At 39.9% G+C, this 19852-nt stretch overlaps 1 protein-coding gene across 19 annotated transcripts in view; it reads left to right on the top strand.

The window, feature by feature from the left end:
• CD44 (CD44 molecule (IN blood group)) overlaps positions 1-19852 on the top strand; it is an 86738-nt gene that overhangs the window by 41973 nt on the left and 24913 nt on the right. For 7 of the 19 annotated variants that reach the window (XM_027115023.1, XM_027115018.1, XM_027115013.1 and 4 more), the window contains exons 4-9: positions 3347-3415; positions 5877-6110; positions 13022-13150; positions 14417-14542; positions 16713-16826; positions 17529-17645. In XM_027115023.1, the coding sequence (XP_026970824.1) occupies positions 3347-3415; positions 5877-6110; positions 13022-13150; positions 14417-14542; positions 16713-16826; positions 17529-17645 (789 nt within the window). The remainder of the gene's footprint in view (positions 1-3346; positions 3416-5876; positions 6111-13021; positions 13151-14416; positions 14543-16712; positions 16827-17528; positions 17646-19852) is intronic. The other 12 variants (XM_027115030.1, XM_027115025.1, XM_027115024.1 and 9 more) reach the window with 7 other exon arrangements.

Genomic DNA, 19852 nt, shown 5'->3' with positions numbered 1-19852 from the left:
TGGTTCAGGGAAACCTCACCAGGCTTGATTCTCCCAGCAGTGCGGTGCTCATTAAACACAGTGAAAGGCTGTCCAATGACGCCCTGTATCTGACATGGGAGCGTGAATGTATTAACTGCACATTTGGGTCAGCATCCATCTTAGTATGTTTGCCAGACTTGATGTTCTTTATAAAAGTTAGGGTGAATTGGAGCATGAAGGGACTCCATTCGAACCAATGCTCTCACCATTTGCAAAACTGTCTTAGTGTTTTTGACATCATGCTTCATTCTGTTACAACTTTACTCCTGGAAATCCCCAGTGTACTACTGTTACCTGCAATTGTGTTTGAAATTGGGGGAGGTTATTCCATCCCTGCCACTAAGAAGCCATAATCCAAGGCCTGTTTCTGGGTTTGAGCAATATAATAATATCAGAAACATCTCATAGGTCAGGACAGTTTCTGGTGGTGTCCCCAGCACAGATTGTGTAGATACTCTGCAAGATCTCCCAGGTTGGCTATTTGCCCTGAATTTCAAGTGAGGGAATCATTGGGAAAATTTTTTGAAAACTGTAAAAATCTAAAGAAGTATTATTATTGTCTCCCATGACCTGTGAATTCCTCAAAAGCAGACACAGAAATGTTTATCTTTTTTCTCCTCGTTTATAATGGGATCTGTCATATGTGTTGAGTAAATGCTTAAAATGAGTAAAAGAACGGATAGATCTGAAACTTCCTTTAATCATTTCTTATGGCATTGTCATTCAGGGTTCATCTGGATGTTTCTTGACCTGTTTGTATTTGCAGACCATTTTGGGGATTAATATCTTAGGTATGTTTACTGGAAGAATGGACTGTTGGGAAATTATATTGGTGTGTTTTTTTTTTCATTCATTCAACAAATATTTGAGCGCTTCTCTGTCCCCATCACAAATAAATTGTTCTAGCCAAGAAAGATGAAGTTACTACTCATCTTGTGGAGTTTCCATATTTCTGTGGAGGTGGGTGGGTGGCAGAGGGTAGGGAATGTGAGATGTGACATGAACAGCCATCAAGTAAAGTGAATAAGATAATTTTAGCCAGCAGTAAACCTGAAGAAGAAATGAGAACAAATATGCAATGGTGATGGATGTGGGAGAGTGGTGGGAGGCTGGTTTAGATTGGATGGTGAGGAATGGCCTTACCAAGGAGGTGACTTTCTCTTTGAAGAGTCTCTCTTCAGAGAAATCTTTTGATCAATGCTTGCAAGAACAGCTATTTCTAAAACCTGCTCTTCTGCAGTTGAATATATAAAGCTGCCAGTTAGTTTCACTATGAGGCCAAAGAATAGGCAGGTAAAGGGCATCCCCTTTATCTGTGGGAAAAGATGCTCCTAGAAACTGGGAAGCAATCAAACCCTGTTTCATTTGACTTGTGTTTTTGTCCAGTGTCATGGGTACCCAGCAATTTATGGCAGGACACTTAAAATACTTGTGATAACAGACTTCCTTGTGATAGCAGTCTGCCTCCCTCGATCCATCCATTCATTTATCCATCCATCCACCTACCCATCGATCCATCCATCCATCCACTCATCCATCCATCCATCCATCCATCCATCTAACCATTTGTCCATCCATCCATCTATGCATGCATGCATCCATCCATCCACCCACCTATCCATCCATCCATCCATCCACCCATCCATCCATCCATCCATCCATCTATCCATCCACCCACCCATCCATCCATCCATCCACTCATCCATCCATCCATCCATCCATCCATCCATTTATCTGTCCATCCACCCACCCATCCATCCATCCATCCATTCATCCATCCATCCATCCATTCATCCATCCATCCATCCACCCACCCACCCACCCACCCATCCTTCCATCCATGCATACACCCACCCACCCATCCATCCACCCACCCAACCATCCATCCATCCATCCATCCATCCATCCATCTACCCATCCAACCATCCATCCATCTACCCATTTATCCATCCATCCACCCACCCATCCATCCATCCATCCACCCATTTATCCACCCATCCATCCATCCACCTATCCATCCATCCATCCACCCATTTATCCACCCATCCATCCATGCATCCATCCATCCACCCATCCATCCATCCATCTCTTTGTTCTTCCCTCTTTGCCAAGAAGCAACTCTGGAAAAAACCAACCTAACAAATAAGTTTCCATTTTACATTAAAGCACGCACACACACATACATATACACAAACACATACACACACACACACAGAGTATAAAAGCTGTAATACACAAATGAATCCAATCTTCCTATAACAGCAAAGCCAGTTTAAAACTCTCTGAGTTTTTAGAGCTCAACACAAGGTCCAGTTATGGAATAGAGCATTTGGGCAGGAATGGAACCACTGGTTAAAGCATTCTACAGGCTTCCTTTAGGACTCATGGGATGGCAGGCAGGGTGGAACTTTCAGGGTCTGCTTTCAGAGAGCTTTAGACGTGCTTCTCAAAGGGCTGCTCTTGTAACATTTGAGGGTGATCAGGCAGGCCCAACGTACAGTCAGAAATTTTATCCCTGAAGAAGGGGGGGGAAGTAGAAGATAAATGGAGGACAAAAGAAAAAGAAGTCAGAGGTGCCTGTGATGAGATAAGCCAAAACAGAAACCTCAGGAAATACTCTGGGCACCCGGACCAAAGGCGGACAACCTCAGAAACTATATGGGGAGAAGCAGTCTGTATACGGTAGGCACTTAGGAGATTTGTTAAATAAATTAATTTATACATTAATTAAAAGATGAAAGATTAGTTTTTTAAAAAAATATTTCTACTAAGTAAATTCTTTGTTGATTATTTTAATATTCAGATTCTCATGCTGTTCATGTTGACAGGCATTTGATTGCATTTGTCGGCTGTGTTTTTCCATCATTTCTGTAAATTATTGGGATTACACGTGATTTCCTCATTATAGTTCATACATTTCTTTATTTTAACAGTTTTACAGTTATTCCCATATTAATTTTATAATAATAAATTAAAAATAACTTCTAATGTATACCTCATTAGAGAAGGACCATGTCTATCGTATTACTGTTGTATCCCCAGCTTTCCACAGTGCTTGATATAGAACATATACATTTGTTAATGACTGAATTTGTTGGCATGGGGAGGGGAACAAGTAAGCTTCCAAAAATGTGTGCAGCAAAATAAAAGTGGGAAATTCGTCACCAAGGTCAGAGAAGTTCCTAGGAAACTTAAGTTTCAGAAGAAGAGAATGATTTGGGATAAGTTATAATAAAATACCATCCTAACTAGTAGAAATGGACATCAGTTAGGCTCCTATTTTTTTCAAGTTCTTATGCCTTTTTTTTTCTTTTCTACTTCATAGCTCCACCTGAAGAAGACTGCACATCAGTCACAGACCTGCCCAATACCTTTGAAGGACCAATTACCATAAGTACGTATCTCTTTTAACCTTGATTGAGTTTTCCTATTCTTGGAGAAAGGATGAGGTCCATTTTCTATGTTTTATAAAATAGCACTTATTTCCCTAAGGTTAGGGACAGTGGCTATGATTTACCATCCCTTCCCCTTTTCCTTCGATGACTTAAAACTGCTCTCTGGTTTACCCCAATACATTGTTCCTCAAACATCAGTCATCTGAAAACTACTTTCACATTTTTTTGGCATGTCTGTGGACACAGAACTATCTTTTACTTGATATTTTTCATTTAATTGACCCATTCTTTTCTACTTAAAATACATTAAAAAAAACTGCAAATGGAAAGCCAACATCTCTGGTTATAAATAAAACGTAACCTTAAAAATAAATGTAAGAAAAATTAAATGATGTTCTTAAATTCCAGCTGCTGAAGGCTCTGAGTCTGAGCTATGTTCTCTTTCTCAGAGACAGGGATTGATAAGGGTCAGGGGTAGGGACATTCTGGCCCCCCAAATTTTCTGTTTGATTTAACTGGAGTATTGAAAAATGATAATAAAGGATACAAACTTCCTGATAAGCGTTTCAGCATGATTTACAACATGTCGACCTAAAACCATCTTGATTATCCTCAGAAGTAGGCAGCTGGCACTGTGGAAAACAGAATATTTCAGCCAGAACTTTCAAATAGGTCAACCTGTTAACCTTGACCTGATCGACTCTGAGCCTCATTTTTTGAGAAGTATCACAGTGACGAGGAGGCTGGATTTCTGCCTCCTAAGAGCCAGACCCCTCCGTGTGCATGGGGACAGTGATGATGGTGGCAGAGGGACCAGAATCGTCCTGGACCACACGGTTCCAGCCCCCCACAGTTAGGAAAGAGATTGCCCCTGGCCTATACCTTGGAAAAGGAAGGGGAGGCCTGCACTGTGAGGTGTGCTGTCTACATCAGGCCTGGTTTGAAATCCTAGTTCTTTACCACCCGGGTGAGCTGAGCCTCAGTTTTCTCATCCGAGTAATGAAACAACATATGAAATTTGTCATGAAAATTAAGAAAGATAATGTGTCTGATGCACGCCTGGCCCATAGTAGATGCTCAACAAATGCCCCATTTCCTTGGTCCCCACAGATCTCTCTCAAAGTCTAGACCTGTTCAAGTTTAGTCATATTTTCTCGTCAGAGCTTTATCTGCAGAGATAATTAGGGTGATTGAGACTTTGGAATGTTTTCAAATTTATGTTTTATTAATAGTTCTACTTGGGCAATCTAGATAGGCAGACAGACAGACTCATTAGTCCTACCAATGCCATACAGCAGAAAATCATTTCCGCTAAATGCACACTTGTGAAGTGAGTGACCCATGCTTGAAGGCAACAAACACATTTAGAGGAGAACGATGAAAGAAGTCCTCCCTGCTCTTTCTCCTCCTGTCATTCTAGTCATCTGCTTGTTTAAACCAAAGACTTTGACCTTTGTACACATCTGTGCTTCTTCATTTTAGGTTGAATTTCACAGAAGATGGCAGAGGCTCTGTCGATATTTAAGCATGCTGATTTCTTAGCCAGGACTGGAAGTTCATTTAAACTGACAACATTTGCCGCTTAGAAAGAAAATTTAATTCTTTGTGGATTTTTAAATTTATAGGCATACCTCAGAGGTATTGCGGGTTAGGTTTCAGACCACCACAATAAAGTGAATATTGCAATAAATTGTTTTGGTTTCCCAGCACATAGAGAAATTACATTTATACTATGCTGTAGTCCAAGTGTGTAATAGCATTATGTTTTAAAAAAACGTGCCTTAATTAAAAATATTTTATTGCTAAAAAATGCTAACCATTATCTAACAACGCAGAGTTTCCACAAGCCTTCAAGGTGTAAAACACAGTATCTGTGAAGCTATAAAGTGAAGCACAAATAAATGAGTTATGCTTGTATATTCCCTGCTGAGACCGATCACTTCTTTGTCTCCTATTTCAAATCCTTTCTCGAAATTGGTGGAGTTAATAGCAACAAATATCACATGCACTTGAGAAGGGAGGGTAGGGACCAGGCAGGAGAATTATCACTTATTGAGCACCAACTCTGTCTTGAATACTACGCTAAGCACTTTCCATACAACATATCATATAGTGCTCATAGCAGAAGGTAGTATCATCCCTATTTTACAAATGATGAAACTGAAGCTCAGAGGGTTACCTACCTTGTCTAAAGCCACACGAAGCTGGGATTCAAACCTGGGGACTCCCAAACACACCCTTTTCCCCCCACCGCATTTCCAGGGTGTGTGGGTGGGCAGGGAGAGTTCACTTTCTTAGTGCATCGGTCACTCTATCCCCCCAACTAGAGAGGTAGTTAGGTGTTGGTTTGCTTCATAAAAAAGAAAAATAGCTTTGAAGTCTTCTAAGATAAGCCACAGTTTTCCTGCAGTCGGAAAACGTCAGCTGTCCAGCTCTGAAAGTGCCTTCTCTGTCTCCCAGCTATTGTTAACCGTGACGGCACCCGGTACACCAAGAAAGGGGAATACAGAACTAACCCCGATGACATCAACCCCAGCACCACTCCCGAGGAGGACATGAGCAGTGGATCCTCCAGTGAGAGAAGCACTTCAGGGGGCTACAACATCTTCCACACCCATCTTCCAACCGTGTACCCGACCCCGGACCAAGATAGTCCCTGGGTCCCCAGCAACCCAGAGACTACCCCAGCTACCAGTAAGGAGAATGAATCACTGTGCTTTCCAATAGCGATTCGTTTGCAAAAAACGTCTCTGCTCTTCCTGAGCGATCCCCGCTCACCTGTTGATTGCCTCCGTCTCTAGAAGGTGGTGACATCACCTGGGGAGGCGGGCTGCTGTGGTCGTCAGTGCACCGTATGCATTGACTGCTACTGCCTACCTTTTTTTTTTTCATCTACAAGAAGTACCATATTGGAGGTTTCTCAGAAGAACTTCCCTTGTTCTCTTGTCCCAGAGATATGGTGACAGTTCAAGCCTGATGCAGAAGCTATTTTCATGTTTGCATGTTTCCTTCTTGTTCTTATCCATCTGTGGATAAGGTTGTTTTCATAAGGTTGTGATCATAGCATATGCATGCCATTTCATCTGCTACTTTTCTCAGTTTAATTTTATATTTTTAGGTTTTAACCTGATTTATATTCATATTATTAATTGAGTAATAATTAGTCATATTCACCACCCATGATTTGCTAAGCAATTCCTTTGTGTTTGGTCTAAGGAAGCATACCTGAAGGAGTTATCTGATCAAAGTAATCTGCTTAAAAGTTTGCTATCCCAGCTGGTAGGGGAAGGTTCTTAATTCTTGCTTGGTTATGTGGGTGTCATTACTTTGGGACAGCTGGAGTGCAAATATGTAAACACTGCATTAGATTTCTTTGGGTTTTTGGTCCCGGGGCTTCACTTTCATTGGGAGGTGTTTATATTTTCCCCTTGTCTCCTTCTCTGCTTCCTTCTTTGCTTTTCCCCTATGGTTTGTTTTAAAACAGGTTTCCAGATGGGCTGCGTTCCTTCTGTGGAGGATTATTCACGCTCAAATAGGGCATCTGCTTCTGCAGCAGCTTTCCTACTATGGTGTGGATTTTCTCTTTTCCTGGCTACGGCTCTTGAGGGGTGGAACTCGGGTCTTCAAAGAGTGTGGCAGAAATTTACTGGTTTGCAAATGCTCCAGACAGGGCCCTTTTCTATTCCTCATCACCCAGAAGCCAGGGAGATCACCAGAGCACTAGGATTTTTTCTTTTTTAACATCTTTATTGGAGTATAATTGCTTCACAATGGTGTGTTAGTTTCTGCTTTATAACAAAGTCAATCAGCTATACATATACATATGTTCCCATATCTCTTCCCTCTTGTGTCTCCCTCCCACCCTCCCTATCCCACCCCTCTAGGTGGTCACAAAGCACCGAGCTGATCTCCCTGTGCTATGCGGCTGCTTCCCACTAGCTATCTATTTTACGTTTGGTAGTGTATATACGTCCATGCCACTCTCTCACTTCGTCTCAGCTTACCCTTCCCCCTCCCCGTGTCCTCAAGTCCATTCTCTACGTCTGCGTCTTTATTCCTGTCCTGCCCCTAGGTTCTTCAGAACCATTTTTTTTTTTTTTTTTTTTTTAGATTCCATATATATGTGTTAGCATACGGTATTTGTTTTTCTCTTTCTGACTTACTTCACTCTGTATGACAGTCTCTAGGTCCATCCACCTCTCTACAACTAACTCAATTTCGTTTCTTTTTATGGCTGGCTAATATTCCATTGTATATAGGTGCCACATCTTCTTTATCCATTCATCTGTCGATGGACACTTAGGTTTTAATGTAAGGTTACTTTCTCAACAGTGTCTTAAATTTCTGTTAGCATCTGGCTGAGAAGGGTGATACAAATAGGGTTGGGTTGTGATCATTCTCCTCAGATTCTTTGAAACATTTCAAAAAGCACATATTTTCAAACTTCCCATGATTTCCCAGATTATTAGCTCTCCAAAGATTGTGTCACTGTATTGTCTGTAATTCCATGGACAACCCTTCTTGAGAGAAGTTTCTGCAGACCAGGCAGGTGGGCTGCTAGTTACTTGCTGCTTCTTGAGTTCCCTGCCTTCATAAAGTAGCCACATTGAAGGGGTTTATCATCAGGACATGCAATTTTGTCAGATGTTGGCAAACGCAACAACTAGTGGTCTCAGCAGGAAGCAGATCGGGTCTATCCTAAAGTACCATTTCCCACCAAAGAAGAAAATAGTGACAAAAGATATCTTGTGGGAACCAGATGAAATTAACATTCAAGCTGCTGACAGCCTATAGAGAAATAGTATTTCACATGTCCTTTAAAAAAATGCAATGAGGACATTTTATAAACATTCATAGCACATCTTTTAAAGGACCGCGCCTCTCCTGCCTTAGTCAGCAAACATATTTTGAAGACCTACTACGTACCAAGCTATTCTAATGCCTGGGACCTATTGGTAAACACCATTAGAAAGTAATATTGAGGAGAAGTAAGGATTAGTAACCTAGTCATTCATTCAACTGGTATTTGAGGTCTTCTCTGTGCAAGACATTGCTCTAGTTACTAGGGACTCAGAGTTGGACCTACCTTCACAGAGCCTATATACTGTTCAGAAATCAAGGAAATGATTTAGTTAAAAGTATGTTTACTTAAATACAAATAGTTCAGGATTTGGGTTGAGAAAAGAATTGTGTTTTCCTCTTTCCAGAGCATTTAGTTAAGTTTCAGTAGTTTAGGAAGAGAGAGACTTGTATGCCCAGCAGAGTGAGTCCAGAGCCAACCTGAGAGTCATGGAAGTGCTATAGAACCCATTACGGCAGCGCCAAATAAATCAGCTCATGGGAAGAAAGGTGTCAAAGAAAAGAATCAGGTAGAAACTTGAACATAGCGTATGGTGTACTCAAACAAGTTAGCGCTGGTTCATGAATAGACCATAGTTTCTAAGCCCAGTGAGGAGAATCCCAAAACCTCATGAGTGTTGGACTCAGAGTTGGGACTTACCAGGAGGGAGTGATTGCAAATCCCCTCTAATGCGTACAGGAGGGCAGAAGTCAAGAGGAGGGCTGGCTGAGCACAGAGAAGAGTATCTTTGGCTTGTGTGGCTGATTCCATCCTTGAGGGTCCTTAGTGGGTGGCAATAGGGAGAGCCAGTGAGAACTACCATCTGGGTAGGTTTTGACTTCCAGCAGGCTTTCTATTATAAATGTTGTTTTTGGAAGTGCTTTCCTGGAGGCATGTCATAAGCCTTTTTTCTATTGGTGATCAGGAATTCTTTGGAATCCAAAAACTTAAACTGATTCAGGAAGCAGACTCCTGCCTTGGAACTCTCTAGTTCCTTGTCTTCTGGGTGTAAAAGAAAAATATATATGTGTGTGTGTATATATATATAAATATATATATTTAAAATTTTTATCATTATTATTATTTTTTGGTCTGGCATGATCTGCTTGGGTGGGGAAAATTGAAAACTCTGCTGTCTTGGCAGTAGCTTTTTTCATTTTCCCCAAATCTCATACACCTCTTTTTAGGAAGACAGAAATAATGCCTATTTCTGTCTTGCTTTTGTATGTTTGCTTCCTGTTGGTCTCTATCTGATGTACTATAGGGTGAGGGTGTCCAGAGTTCTGCATCTTTAATAAAGTTACTGAGGTAAGAAAGTGGTGGAAAGTGGAAAATTTGCAGATTTTCCAAGGGGATGCCCAGGTTTATCTGGGGGCATCAGTGGTGAAATTGGTTCCAATCTCTCTAGTCTATTCTGTACAAATGTGTCCTTTGTAGCATAGAGCATGTTGTGTAGGTAGTTGACATTGGGTGTGTATAGAGTCAAAGCTTTTAACCTGGAGTTCATGGACATCCAGTAGGTTCAATGATAGGCCATAAGCTATTTAAGAGCCACCAAAAATATGCAAAACTTTGAGAATACGTATGTGTAGGATCTGTTTTTCGAGGAGAGAAGCAATAACTTATATCAGATTTTCAAGGGCGCATATGACTCAAAATGGTTTTTAAAAATCTCACCTGGTTTAGATGTTTATCCTGATGATCTTTGCCATTCTTCTTCTACAGGGAAACATTCTCAACTCAAGTCTAGCTTGAGAGTCAAGTGGGAGATTTCAAATTGCAAAATAGCACCGATTATCCTTTCTCTAATTTGCAGAGTCCAGAATTTCTCTAACTTGGGCAGTTGTGTTTCTTTTCTGGAAACACATTCTGAATTAGAATTAAAAGTGACAGAAAGTGTTAGATGGATACTTGACAAAGCTTTATCTGATTTCAACACTTTGAATACACACCCTTTGCAAAGTTCCTGCTCAAGTATAAAGCTTGACTTGAGATTAATGAGTGTGGGTGGAACTTTGAAATGCCAGTTGTCATCACAAGCTTCCTGGGTAAAATGATAGACAGATCCAAAAGATACAAGCAAGCACCTCTAAAGATATTCCGAAAATAAATGAATGATCCAGTTCATGGCTGGGTCACCCAAGCAGGTAGCTATAAAATCTCTTTTCCATCACAGGTTATTCAGTTGCTACTTGGGTTTGTTCTGAGCCTGTATTCAGGGGTCTCCGTTTGAAGAATGGGTAGCACTCTGTGGTTATCCATACAGAATTTGCATTTCTGATGTTGTCCTAAGATTCTAAGAGACTTTAGGAGACTGGAAAGATAAAATCAGGCCTCACTCTTCTCTAATCTTCACTCTATAGTATATGCATACATTTTATACAGACAGGACTGAGAGTAAAGGTTTTCTAGAAAGACCTCACAAAATGATATTTTCATAATCGATCCAGTTACTTCAACGGTGCCCTCAAACAGCCTTCTTCCACATATCAGGGGTTGCTGGGGCTATGTGTGTGGGAATGCAGCAGCTCAGGAGCAAAATAATTGGATATGGTCCCCATTTGGTAATTCACAGCCTAAGACTCAGGATCAGACAACAACAGCAATGGCAGGTCAACTGTTACGTCTTTTGCTTATCTGTTGTCCTAAATGCCAAGCCTTTCAATGTTAACGGAAGGAACACCATTATCATGCTGAAGTTTCCTACTGATGTTCTGTCACCATCCTTAGAACAGGATCTTGGTACCATTTCATTTAACAGAGAGGCCCACAGATCTGGGGACATGACTGGATTCTGCCCAATGTCCTACTTGTTTTCCTTTGGCAACATGCACGTAGAATCAGAATTATTTTTCCTTCAGAGCTTCAATTAAGAGATTAATTCAGAACATGTCCTCTTGAAAGAAGTCTATTAGAAAATGCATACTCCTACTTTCCACTGATCTAATTATCACAGCCAGTAATAATAATAGAGGAAAATACTGATTTACAGATGGAAAGTATAGGCCCTGAACAATTGTTTGGACATCTGATACCTCAACTATAAAGTGTGGGAAGTGACCTGTCGCTTTATATCAAAATCTAGGCCTCTAAAAAGCTCCCTGGATGTATGACTGTTAATTCTAAATCACTATAAAGTGTTTTTGAAAGTTTGAGAGCTTTTGCGGAAAAAAGATTCAAAGTCTATAACAATGGGATATTATAAGCATACCTTCACTTACTAACTTTCGTTGATGGAGGATATGGCCATATTTCAAAATAATTAAGCATTTTTTATGCAGGAAAAGAGTTATAAAAATGGTCCTTTACATTTGCTTAGCTTATAATACATTGAATAAACTGTATTTTTTATTTTCACAAATACTCCTGTGAGGAAAATAGTACTGATGTTATGTTATGATTGCATATCATACTGATTAAGATAATGCTGGAGAGAGAGAGAGAGAGAGAGAGAGAGAGAGAGAGAGAGAGAGAGACTGACTGCAGAATTTAAACAATGGTATTTTTAAAATGTTGACAATGTTCATCTTCATAGTACAAACACTGTGAAGGAAAAGGTCTTGTCAGTACTTCATCTTGTGACACTTCTGGGCTTTCTTGATAACTGGAAAAAAGAAATCTAATTCACTTTACTTTTGTACTTGGCGATTTAATGATGGTTTCAGCCTCTCTGCTTGAACTTTTTTCAGTTTTTTGTCTACTATTCTCTACTGTTCTTCTGATGCACATCATGGTTGCAGAAATGGCAGTCTTTGGAAGTTTTCAAGTCAAGACTCTTGCTTCTGGTCTTGTTAGTGAGATCATTGGGTCACTTCATCTTCGTTTGTCTTTCCTGATTGATTATCCTATTTTCAAAAACTGGGTCTCAAAATGTTCTGTTCTGCTTTGCAAAATCTAGTGTTGATATAAAAGCGACCATGGGCAAGGCTGCTAGGGAATTTGGATGCCAACTAAAGTGGAATGGCATCTCTTTCAGGCTTCCACCTCATGTGTTCTTCTTGCACGTATCAGGGGTTGCTGGGGCTATGTGTGTGGGACTGCTGGCAGAAGTGTCATACCCTAAATTCTTGGAGGATGATATTGGTTGACCAAGATAGAATGTGTAGAAGATGATGCGCGAGGACTCATCATCCTTTAGCATCAAAGACTCTCAGATGTGGAGAGGATCTTAAACAGTCTCGTTCCATCAACATTTCCAATCGTTTAATCTTTGACACAATTTTCCTGCTAAGTGCTCTTTCTGATGGTGGGGGTTATAATACTTTCTGTATAATATTGTCATTGTTGGAGAGTTCAGATTATTACCTTTTTAAATCTAACATCTGGAAGGATATTGATCTCCCTGAAATTCTCACCACAGGTCCTAGTTTGACCTTTTAGGAACACAAACAAAACTTTAATCCCTTGTTTATGTTATCGCCTTTCAAAATTCAAAGACAGCTCTCATGCTCTCCTCAAGACTTCTCTCTTGTTTAATCATCCTAACTTCAGACAAGTCAAGGTCTGTCCAGCACAGCTTTTTCATCGTCAAGTTGAGGAGCATGAACCAGATGCTGTTTAAGATCCTTCCATCTCTGACATTCTTTGAACCCTGGTTTGGGCCTTGGAAAGAAATGGAACTTCTGTGCTTTTTCCCTTTCTTTCCGCCATCTGTATCATGTATAGATGACTCTTGAGTAGTAAAAGAATGAAAGCACATACAATGCTATTTCTTAGGCACTGATAATTAACCTTTCAACAATCAATTCAATTATGGTTACAACAGCTGTGATGAGCACTAGTGGTACAACTTCCAAAACAGCAACCAAGAGGCAAGGAGCCCAGGATTGGTTTTCTTGGTGGTTTCAGCCATCAGCATCCAAGATTCATCTTCACACCACAACAGTAATGGCTGGTAACGAGTTATTATTATCTCATTTCTTATGTTTTCTTGGCAGTCTTCAGTAATTTTCATTAACCTCGGGGATATTGTCAAAGTCTAAAGTTCATGCTGGTTTCACAAATGTTTTTCATGACCCTGAGATCTATATGTTTGACTTCTTAGTACTAATAAGCAGATTTCTTCTTTCTATTCTAGAGAATTAATGTAGCCAAGGAGGAGGCTAATATGGGAGCTGGAGAAGGGGGCTAGGTCTTTCTCAATGACAGAACAGAACTTTGACTCTGAAAGATGTTCTAAAATGACTGAAGTGATAAAAAAGTTCTTGACTTTTCATGAGAAAATAAAATAGCATAGGGAGAGCTCACAAAAATCTCCATCAGTGGAACTGTTTTTGGGATAGATGCTCGTAGGATGCAAAGATCAATGGTCATTCTGAAAGATAGCATGAGTCTCATTCAAAATATAGGAAACCCCTTTCTAGTAAAGAGACATCTACAGTAACCACTGCAAAGAGGTGGAAGCTTTCCATCTCCTTTCCTAGGATTGCATCCAAAAGGGAAAAAGTGAGAATTTTCCCAAATATTGGCTACAGTCCATTCTAGTCAACCCTTTTGGTTGACTAATAAATGCCCCGCAAAATTTCTCTGTTAATTGACTAATTATGTTTGTTTGTTTGTTTTTTTTTTTTTGGCTACATGCTAAAGTATTGATGGGAACTGCAGTATAGCTTTCATTTGCGTTCAGAGCTACAGTAATCAAATGCTAGAGAAGATCAAACCTCATAGCTGGGTGAATAGCAAATAGTGAATACAACTAAGGGATTTTTAGAAATGACTGACGTGTTTCGATTCCAAGGTTTTACTGAAGGTGGCTTGATAAAACAAATAGGCACGTGTGAAACCTTTTCGTTCTATTCTTGACACCCTAGCTTTCATGGCATATGGTTAATAAGTTAATAATAAATGCATCTGAAAGCATGGGGCTGTGTTTATTGGCCTTTTTTTTTCTTTTACTTATTTGGTAGAGTTATGTCCATATTTATTCTTTTAACTTCCTTAAAAAGAGTGTTCAGTTGTGAAGATCATAGCCAGCTGTTTTTAGATCTATACATTAGCTTCAGAGACCAGAATATAAGAATTTGGGGTATAGAAGTCAAATCTCTCACTTTCTTCTTATGATCTTGGGAATCCTTTTATACATTCTGTGCCTGATTTTCTTCCTTTGTCAAATGGGTTGCTTGGCATCCAGCTCAGCCACTAATGCAAGTCACCACAACAGGTACGGATTCAAATATCATCTCAGCAGGCTGGGAGGCAACTGAAGAAAATGAAGATGAAAGTGACAGACACCCCAGTTATTCTGGATCAGACATTGATGATGATGAAGATTTTATCTCCAGCACCAGTAAGAATAATCAATTCCTGTAGAACCATCTATGCCAGGCTTATCGATTAATCTGAGTGATGCCCAAGAGTATCGATCTTAGGAAATAGTTAATATGAAAATTGAGCATAAGCCTATGATCACAGGTTAATTATACCTTGATGAGATTATGAAGGAAAAAACTGATTTTTTTTTAATGGAAGCCAAAATATATTTGGAGGAGAAGTGGAAAAAATATCTTTTATAAAATTTCTAATGCCTCAGGTACTTCCTGTTTTGTTTATTTATGTGTTAAAGCTGAGCTATGTAACAAAACAGTGCCAATTATTAAAAACAAATAGTGAAACCATTGCATGATAGTATCCAAATTCGTGACAATCATAAAACTTTTTGAGAACAGAGATGGAACTTGAGCTGAAAGGTCCTTTAAAAAAATTCAAAGGTTGGTCTAATATTCTGCCAAATGACTGAGTTTCCTATACATACCTGTCATGATCTGAGATATTGCTGCACTGAGATGAGATCCTGAACCTGACTCTATCACAGCTCTGCCTTTTTTTTTAGAGAAGATGTGCCTTTGAGGTGCTACATGAGCTCTCTCAGGTCACAGAAGTCCTGTCCATCCAATTGGAACCTGAGGGTTTCATCCCCAAAAGTACAGCACCCCAGGAGGGAAGGGTCCAAAAGCATAGCTTAGGCCTGAGGCATCTGAGTATATGACATCGATACAACAAATACTCGAGATGAAATATATGCTTTATATCTAAGCTTTCAAGTAGTGTGTTCCTTAGTTGGACACCCCTGCAGAGCTTAGAGACCTAACAAAGAAACTCTCTTTAGTTACTTCAAAAAGAAAACCAGATACCCCAAGACACTGGAGCTTTACTATTATACTGTCTGCTGGGTTCAGGATGTGACCACATCTTCTAAGTCGGGCATCAGGAAAGATGTGGTCTTGACACTTGAGAAACTAAACCCTCTTGAGTGGCAAGCCAAACAGATCAACCTGAAAATAAATCGTATCATCAAGCTCCAGGGGAAAACTCCCCTTGATATTATTTCATCTCTGTGGCATATTTTCCGATTTCAGCTCACTTTTCTTCTTGGCACCTGTGCACGTAATTCAGCATCATGCCCTCTCTCTTCTCTAGGGGTAGGATAACTGCCAGTTTTTCATGCTTACTGAGAATGTAGTTAATGATTCTAAACCTGATTTTATTAACTTGTGAAATAGAGCTGATAGTATTATAGTTCTGAAAAGAGTTTTGTATTATTTGGGTATCAAAATAAAGTTTGAAAGAATTAGGATGTATTTGCAAATAACCTTTCAGAAAAGACATTGATTCTGATTTTGTCCTGGTTCTTCTGTCAGGTGCATCTCCTCTTCCAGCCCTATCATTTTGGGTGACAGTATCAGGGCGCTGGTGGATGTATGCCCCTTTTTATCTTTGGGGAGCTGCTGTGATGGTGGTTGGTTACCTATGGTGTTTTCTACTGAATGTGTGCATCTTGGTTTTCTTTCATTGGCTATGAATGGCTTGCTCATGAAATGCTTTGTGTTTGATGAGAATACCATAGGAGTTTGATAAATATAAATGTTCACAAACGTACAGCTAAATCACATGGCTGTTCCAGGTAGATATTCTTTGTTAGAATCAACTATAGGAAAGCTCTGGCTGCGCAGTGTGTTTCCTTCCCCACCAAAACTACTCATAATGTAAAGTGGTCATCATGGTATAACTTTTCAGGTATCTACTCTTCAGCCTGAGGCTCTACATGTAGCACACTTGGCAGTGTTACAGATTCCTTGGGCTTTCCATTGCAGAGGGTCCTTATAGACCGCATGGACAGGCAAAGCGCTGACGTCTTTGGTTCTCCTTGGTGGAGGGCTGGTGTTTTCAAAGCTGTTCTTCCTGCTGCTGCAGCTTCTTTGGCTGCTTTCTCCAGAAGATCTCATGTTCTGACCCCTACGTGTTCTCTGACAGAATGCAAAGGACACTGAGATGCTTAACAGTATGGCTGAAGCAAGCTGAAGGCACTGTCTGCTTTCCCTTCATTTCCACTCAACCATCTATACAGCCTGGTATAGATGACTTACTCTATAGACTAAAGAAGGGAGACATATGCAGAACAAGTGGTGAAGGCTCAAGAAATAACATTCTCCTAATTACTTCAATCATCATTATCACAGTTTCAACCACGCCACGGGTTTTTAACCACCCACAACAGAACCAGGATTGGACGCAACCGAGCCCAGGCCATTCGAATCCAGAAGTATCACTTCAGACAACCACAAGGATGACTGGTAATGGGTTACACATACTTAATTAAAGACTTTTTTTCCCTCAGAGTCTTTGATGCTGCAGAGGTCAATCATCGGGACACAGTGGGAAATCCAGTTAATATCTCATCACAGATTCTTAGTGAACTTTCATGAGGATACTCAGTTCAGCTTAGGAGTCATTTGTCAATTATATCATCTGGGCACAAGACATTGTATGTTGCTTCATTATAAAAATGAATACGGGGCTTCCCCGGTGACGCAGTGGTTGAGAGTCCGCCTGCCGATGCAGGGGACAGGGGTTCGTGCCCCAGTCCGGGAAGATCCCACGTGCTGCGGAGCGTCTGGGCCCGTGAGCCATGGCCGCTGAGCCTCCGCGTCCGGAGCCTGTGCTCCGCAACAGGAGAGGCCACAACAGTGAGAGGCCCGCGTACCGCAAAAAAATAAATAAATAAATAAATAAAAATGAATACATTAAAATGGTTTGTGGTGCTGCTCTTGATAAAGTGGTTGTAGTACAATAACAGGTAGTCATTAAGAAATTTCCATGCCCGTTGGTTTTCTCTTGGGAGATATTGGTGAATTCACTCAAAAGTATTAAGAGGAGATACTCAGAGGTACTATTTAGGCATCGACCATTAGATGGCATGTACTTTAATGAAAAAACAGAACAATCAAAAGTTGGTTGATAAAAAGTCACAGTGTATATAACCATCATCACGACAGATGTGGACAGAAGTAGCACCAGTGCTTACGGAGAAAAATGGACCCAGGAAACACACTCTTCTCTCAGTCACCATGGATATCATGATGAAGAGGAGACCCAGCATCCTACAAGCACAAGTAAGAAGGATGGCAGTCATCAGTTCTGGTTTAGTTGAGTTAGTGAAGTCACTCCAGAGAATGGGGAAGACTTTTTTGCAGACATTGGCTACATCTTCTATTTCCACGCAGTAATTTCTTTTATCCCCAGAGCATGAAAAGCTGCCAGATCTGCACACAGTTTCTTAGAAATTGGAATAAAATACTAACTTGTCAGGTGGCCCAAAAGGCCAAAATGTTTAAAAAGTTAAAATGTTTAAAAATATCTGACATACAGTTTTTGTGTTAAAGTTTCCCAGAGGTTCCATTTGGGTAATTTGTGTGTTTTTATGGAAATGTATGAAGAAGAGTGTGTTCTTTTGATGCTTAGTAGTGGGATCTGGAAAGAAAGCATGACAAGTGCAAGGAGCTTTGGAATTCTTGTTTTCTATAAAGATCTTTGATGAATCCAGTTTCTTTTTCACATTCTGTTCCTTGCTGCATTGTAGAAAGGCATCCCTTGTACTCTTTGGAAGAAAGTCAATCGCTCAGATGGTCTATATATGAATTCCTTGACTGTTCTTTTTTTGTTTTTAAGCCCAGGGTAACTTGGGGAAGGCTTTGACGCTGTTATTTTTACTTATGTGCAAACATCTCAGGTTTCCTAAAACAATTTCAGGTCTCACTGCTGGCCTATGAGGATAGGACAAAAAAGGAAGTAAGAAGTGTATACTCTTCTTTTTTTATCTATCTCTCAGAGAGATGCCTATGATGTTTGGAATAAAAGAAGCTTTAATTTAGGATAACAGCTTGTAGCATTTTAGAAATTATGGTTCAACCATGATTCTCATAGCCTTGAATACTCCTAAAGCAAAAATGTAAGAAACAATCACTTAGAAGCCAAAGAAGTTTGGGAATCCATGGTTTGAGGAGGTCTTCAGACAACAAAAGAAAAGTTTCAGACATCAGCTAGGACTGAATAGGTTACTACCTCCTGGACATTGTACTGAATACACCCATCAGGCCTATATCTCATTATTGACCCCAACAGATTCGATATACGCGTGTGGATTATAGGCTGAGTTAACAAAAGAGTCTTCTGATAGAGGAAGGACATAAGAAACAGAAGTCTCTTCAGAATGGGATTCTGTACCAGTCCCTTTGGGTCCTAGCAGTGTATTTTAGAAATTATTTAAGACGGTTAGTACTTAAAAAGTGGAAAACTAAGAGGCTTGGAATTAATGATCCTATTGTCAAAAGGTGGGGGGGAGGGCCATGATTACTGGAGGGTAGTTGTAAAACAGGACATAATAGAACCTAACAGAGGGAAAGCAGCACTGCTGCAGCAATTCTTTTATCAGGACTTGCAAAACATAAGTGATTCTGGGCATTATCAAAAGAACATTTACAACTTCCAGAAGAGAGTCATTTGCAATGGAAATCCATTACTCTGCTAACCCATATATTGAAGACAACAAGGGGTTACTGGATATTTAAAGGATCATTGTGTTTTATAAAGAGGGAGGTAGAAGTGGTATAGAATAGTGTGTGTGTGTGTGTGTGCATTTTTTTTCCTTTTTTTTAAACTTTAAGTATGCAGTCTATGTTTTGGGTTAATTTTTCTTTTTTTGTAACTACACCCAGTGTTTTCTCTAACTTTATTATTTGTCAGGAGGTAGTGATTTAGTCAGGGGGAGGTAAAACTTAAGATTTTGGGGTTTTTTTCCCTCCCCCTGGATAACCAGTTAACCCCAGGGATGTTTTGGCCAATGCAAGGCTGAAACAAGGACAGTAAGTTTTATTTTTTAAATGTCTTCGCAGTTATCAAATCATGCATATTAATGTCTAAAATAATGAAATAAACCAGTTTTACGAGTTGCAAAATATACTTCAGCTTGGCAAGTTTATACACTCTCATTTTTATTTCTTTTTTTAATTGAGGTATAGTTGATATACAGTGTTATAACACCCTCATTTACTTGATGAACTATAACTTTAGTCTTAGTCGCTACAGATGAAAATGTCAGTGGCTTTCTGGTTTTTACCAAAGGCACCCCATTACAATTTCATTTCATTCATTATGCCCTTTTTAAAACTGGACAGTTACAACACTGAGCGTTTGAAATTTTAAGCCTGTCACGCACTCCTACTATTTATATAATGCCAAACACTGGCTAGAAAAGATTTTCTCCACTGAATTAATTTTCTTAAAAAGTCATTTTGGCAATTTTAGATGCTCCACAGACATA

This window comes from Aethalodelphis obliquidens, unplaced genomic scaffold, assembly GCF_003676395.1.
Source record: "Aethalodelphis obliquidens isolate GAN/ISIS:26980383/991018 unplaced genomic scaffold, ASM367639v1 scaffold14, whole genome shotgun sequence".
NCBI lineage: Eukaryota > Metazoa > Chordata > Mammalia > Artiodactyla > Delphinidae > Aethalodelphis > Aethalodelphis obliquidens.
This window is presented reverse-complemented; position numbering and strand designations above follow the sequence as displayed.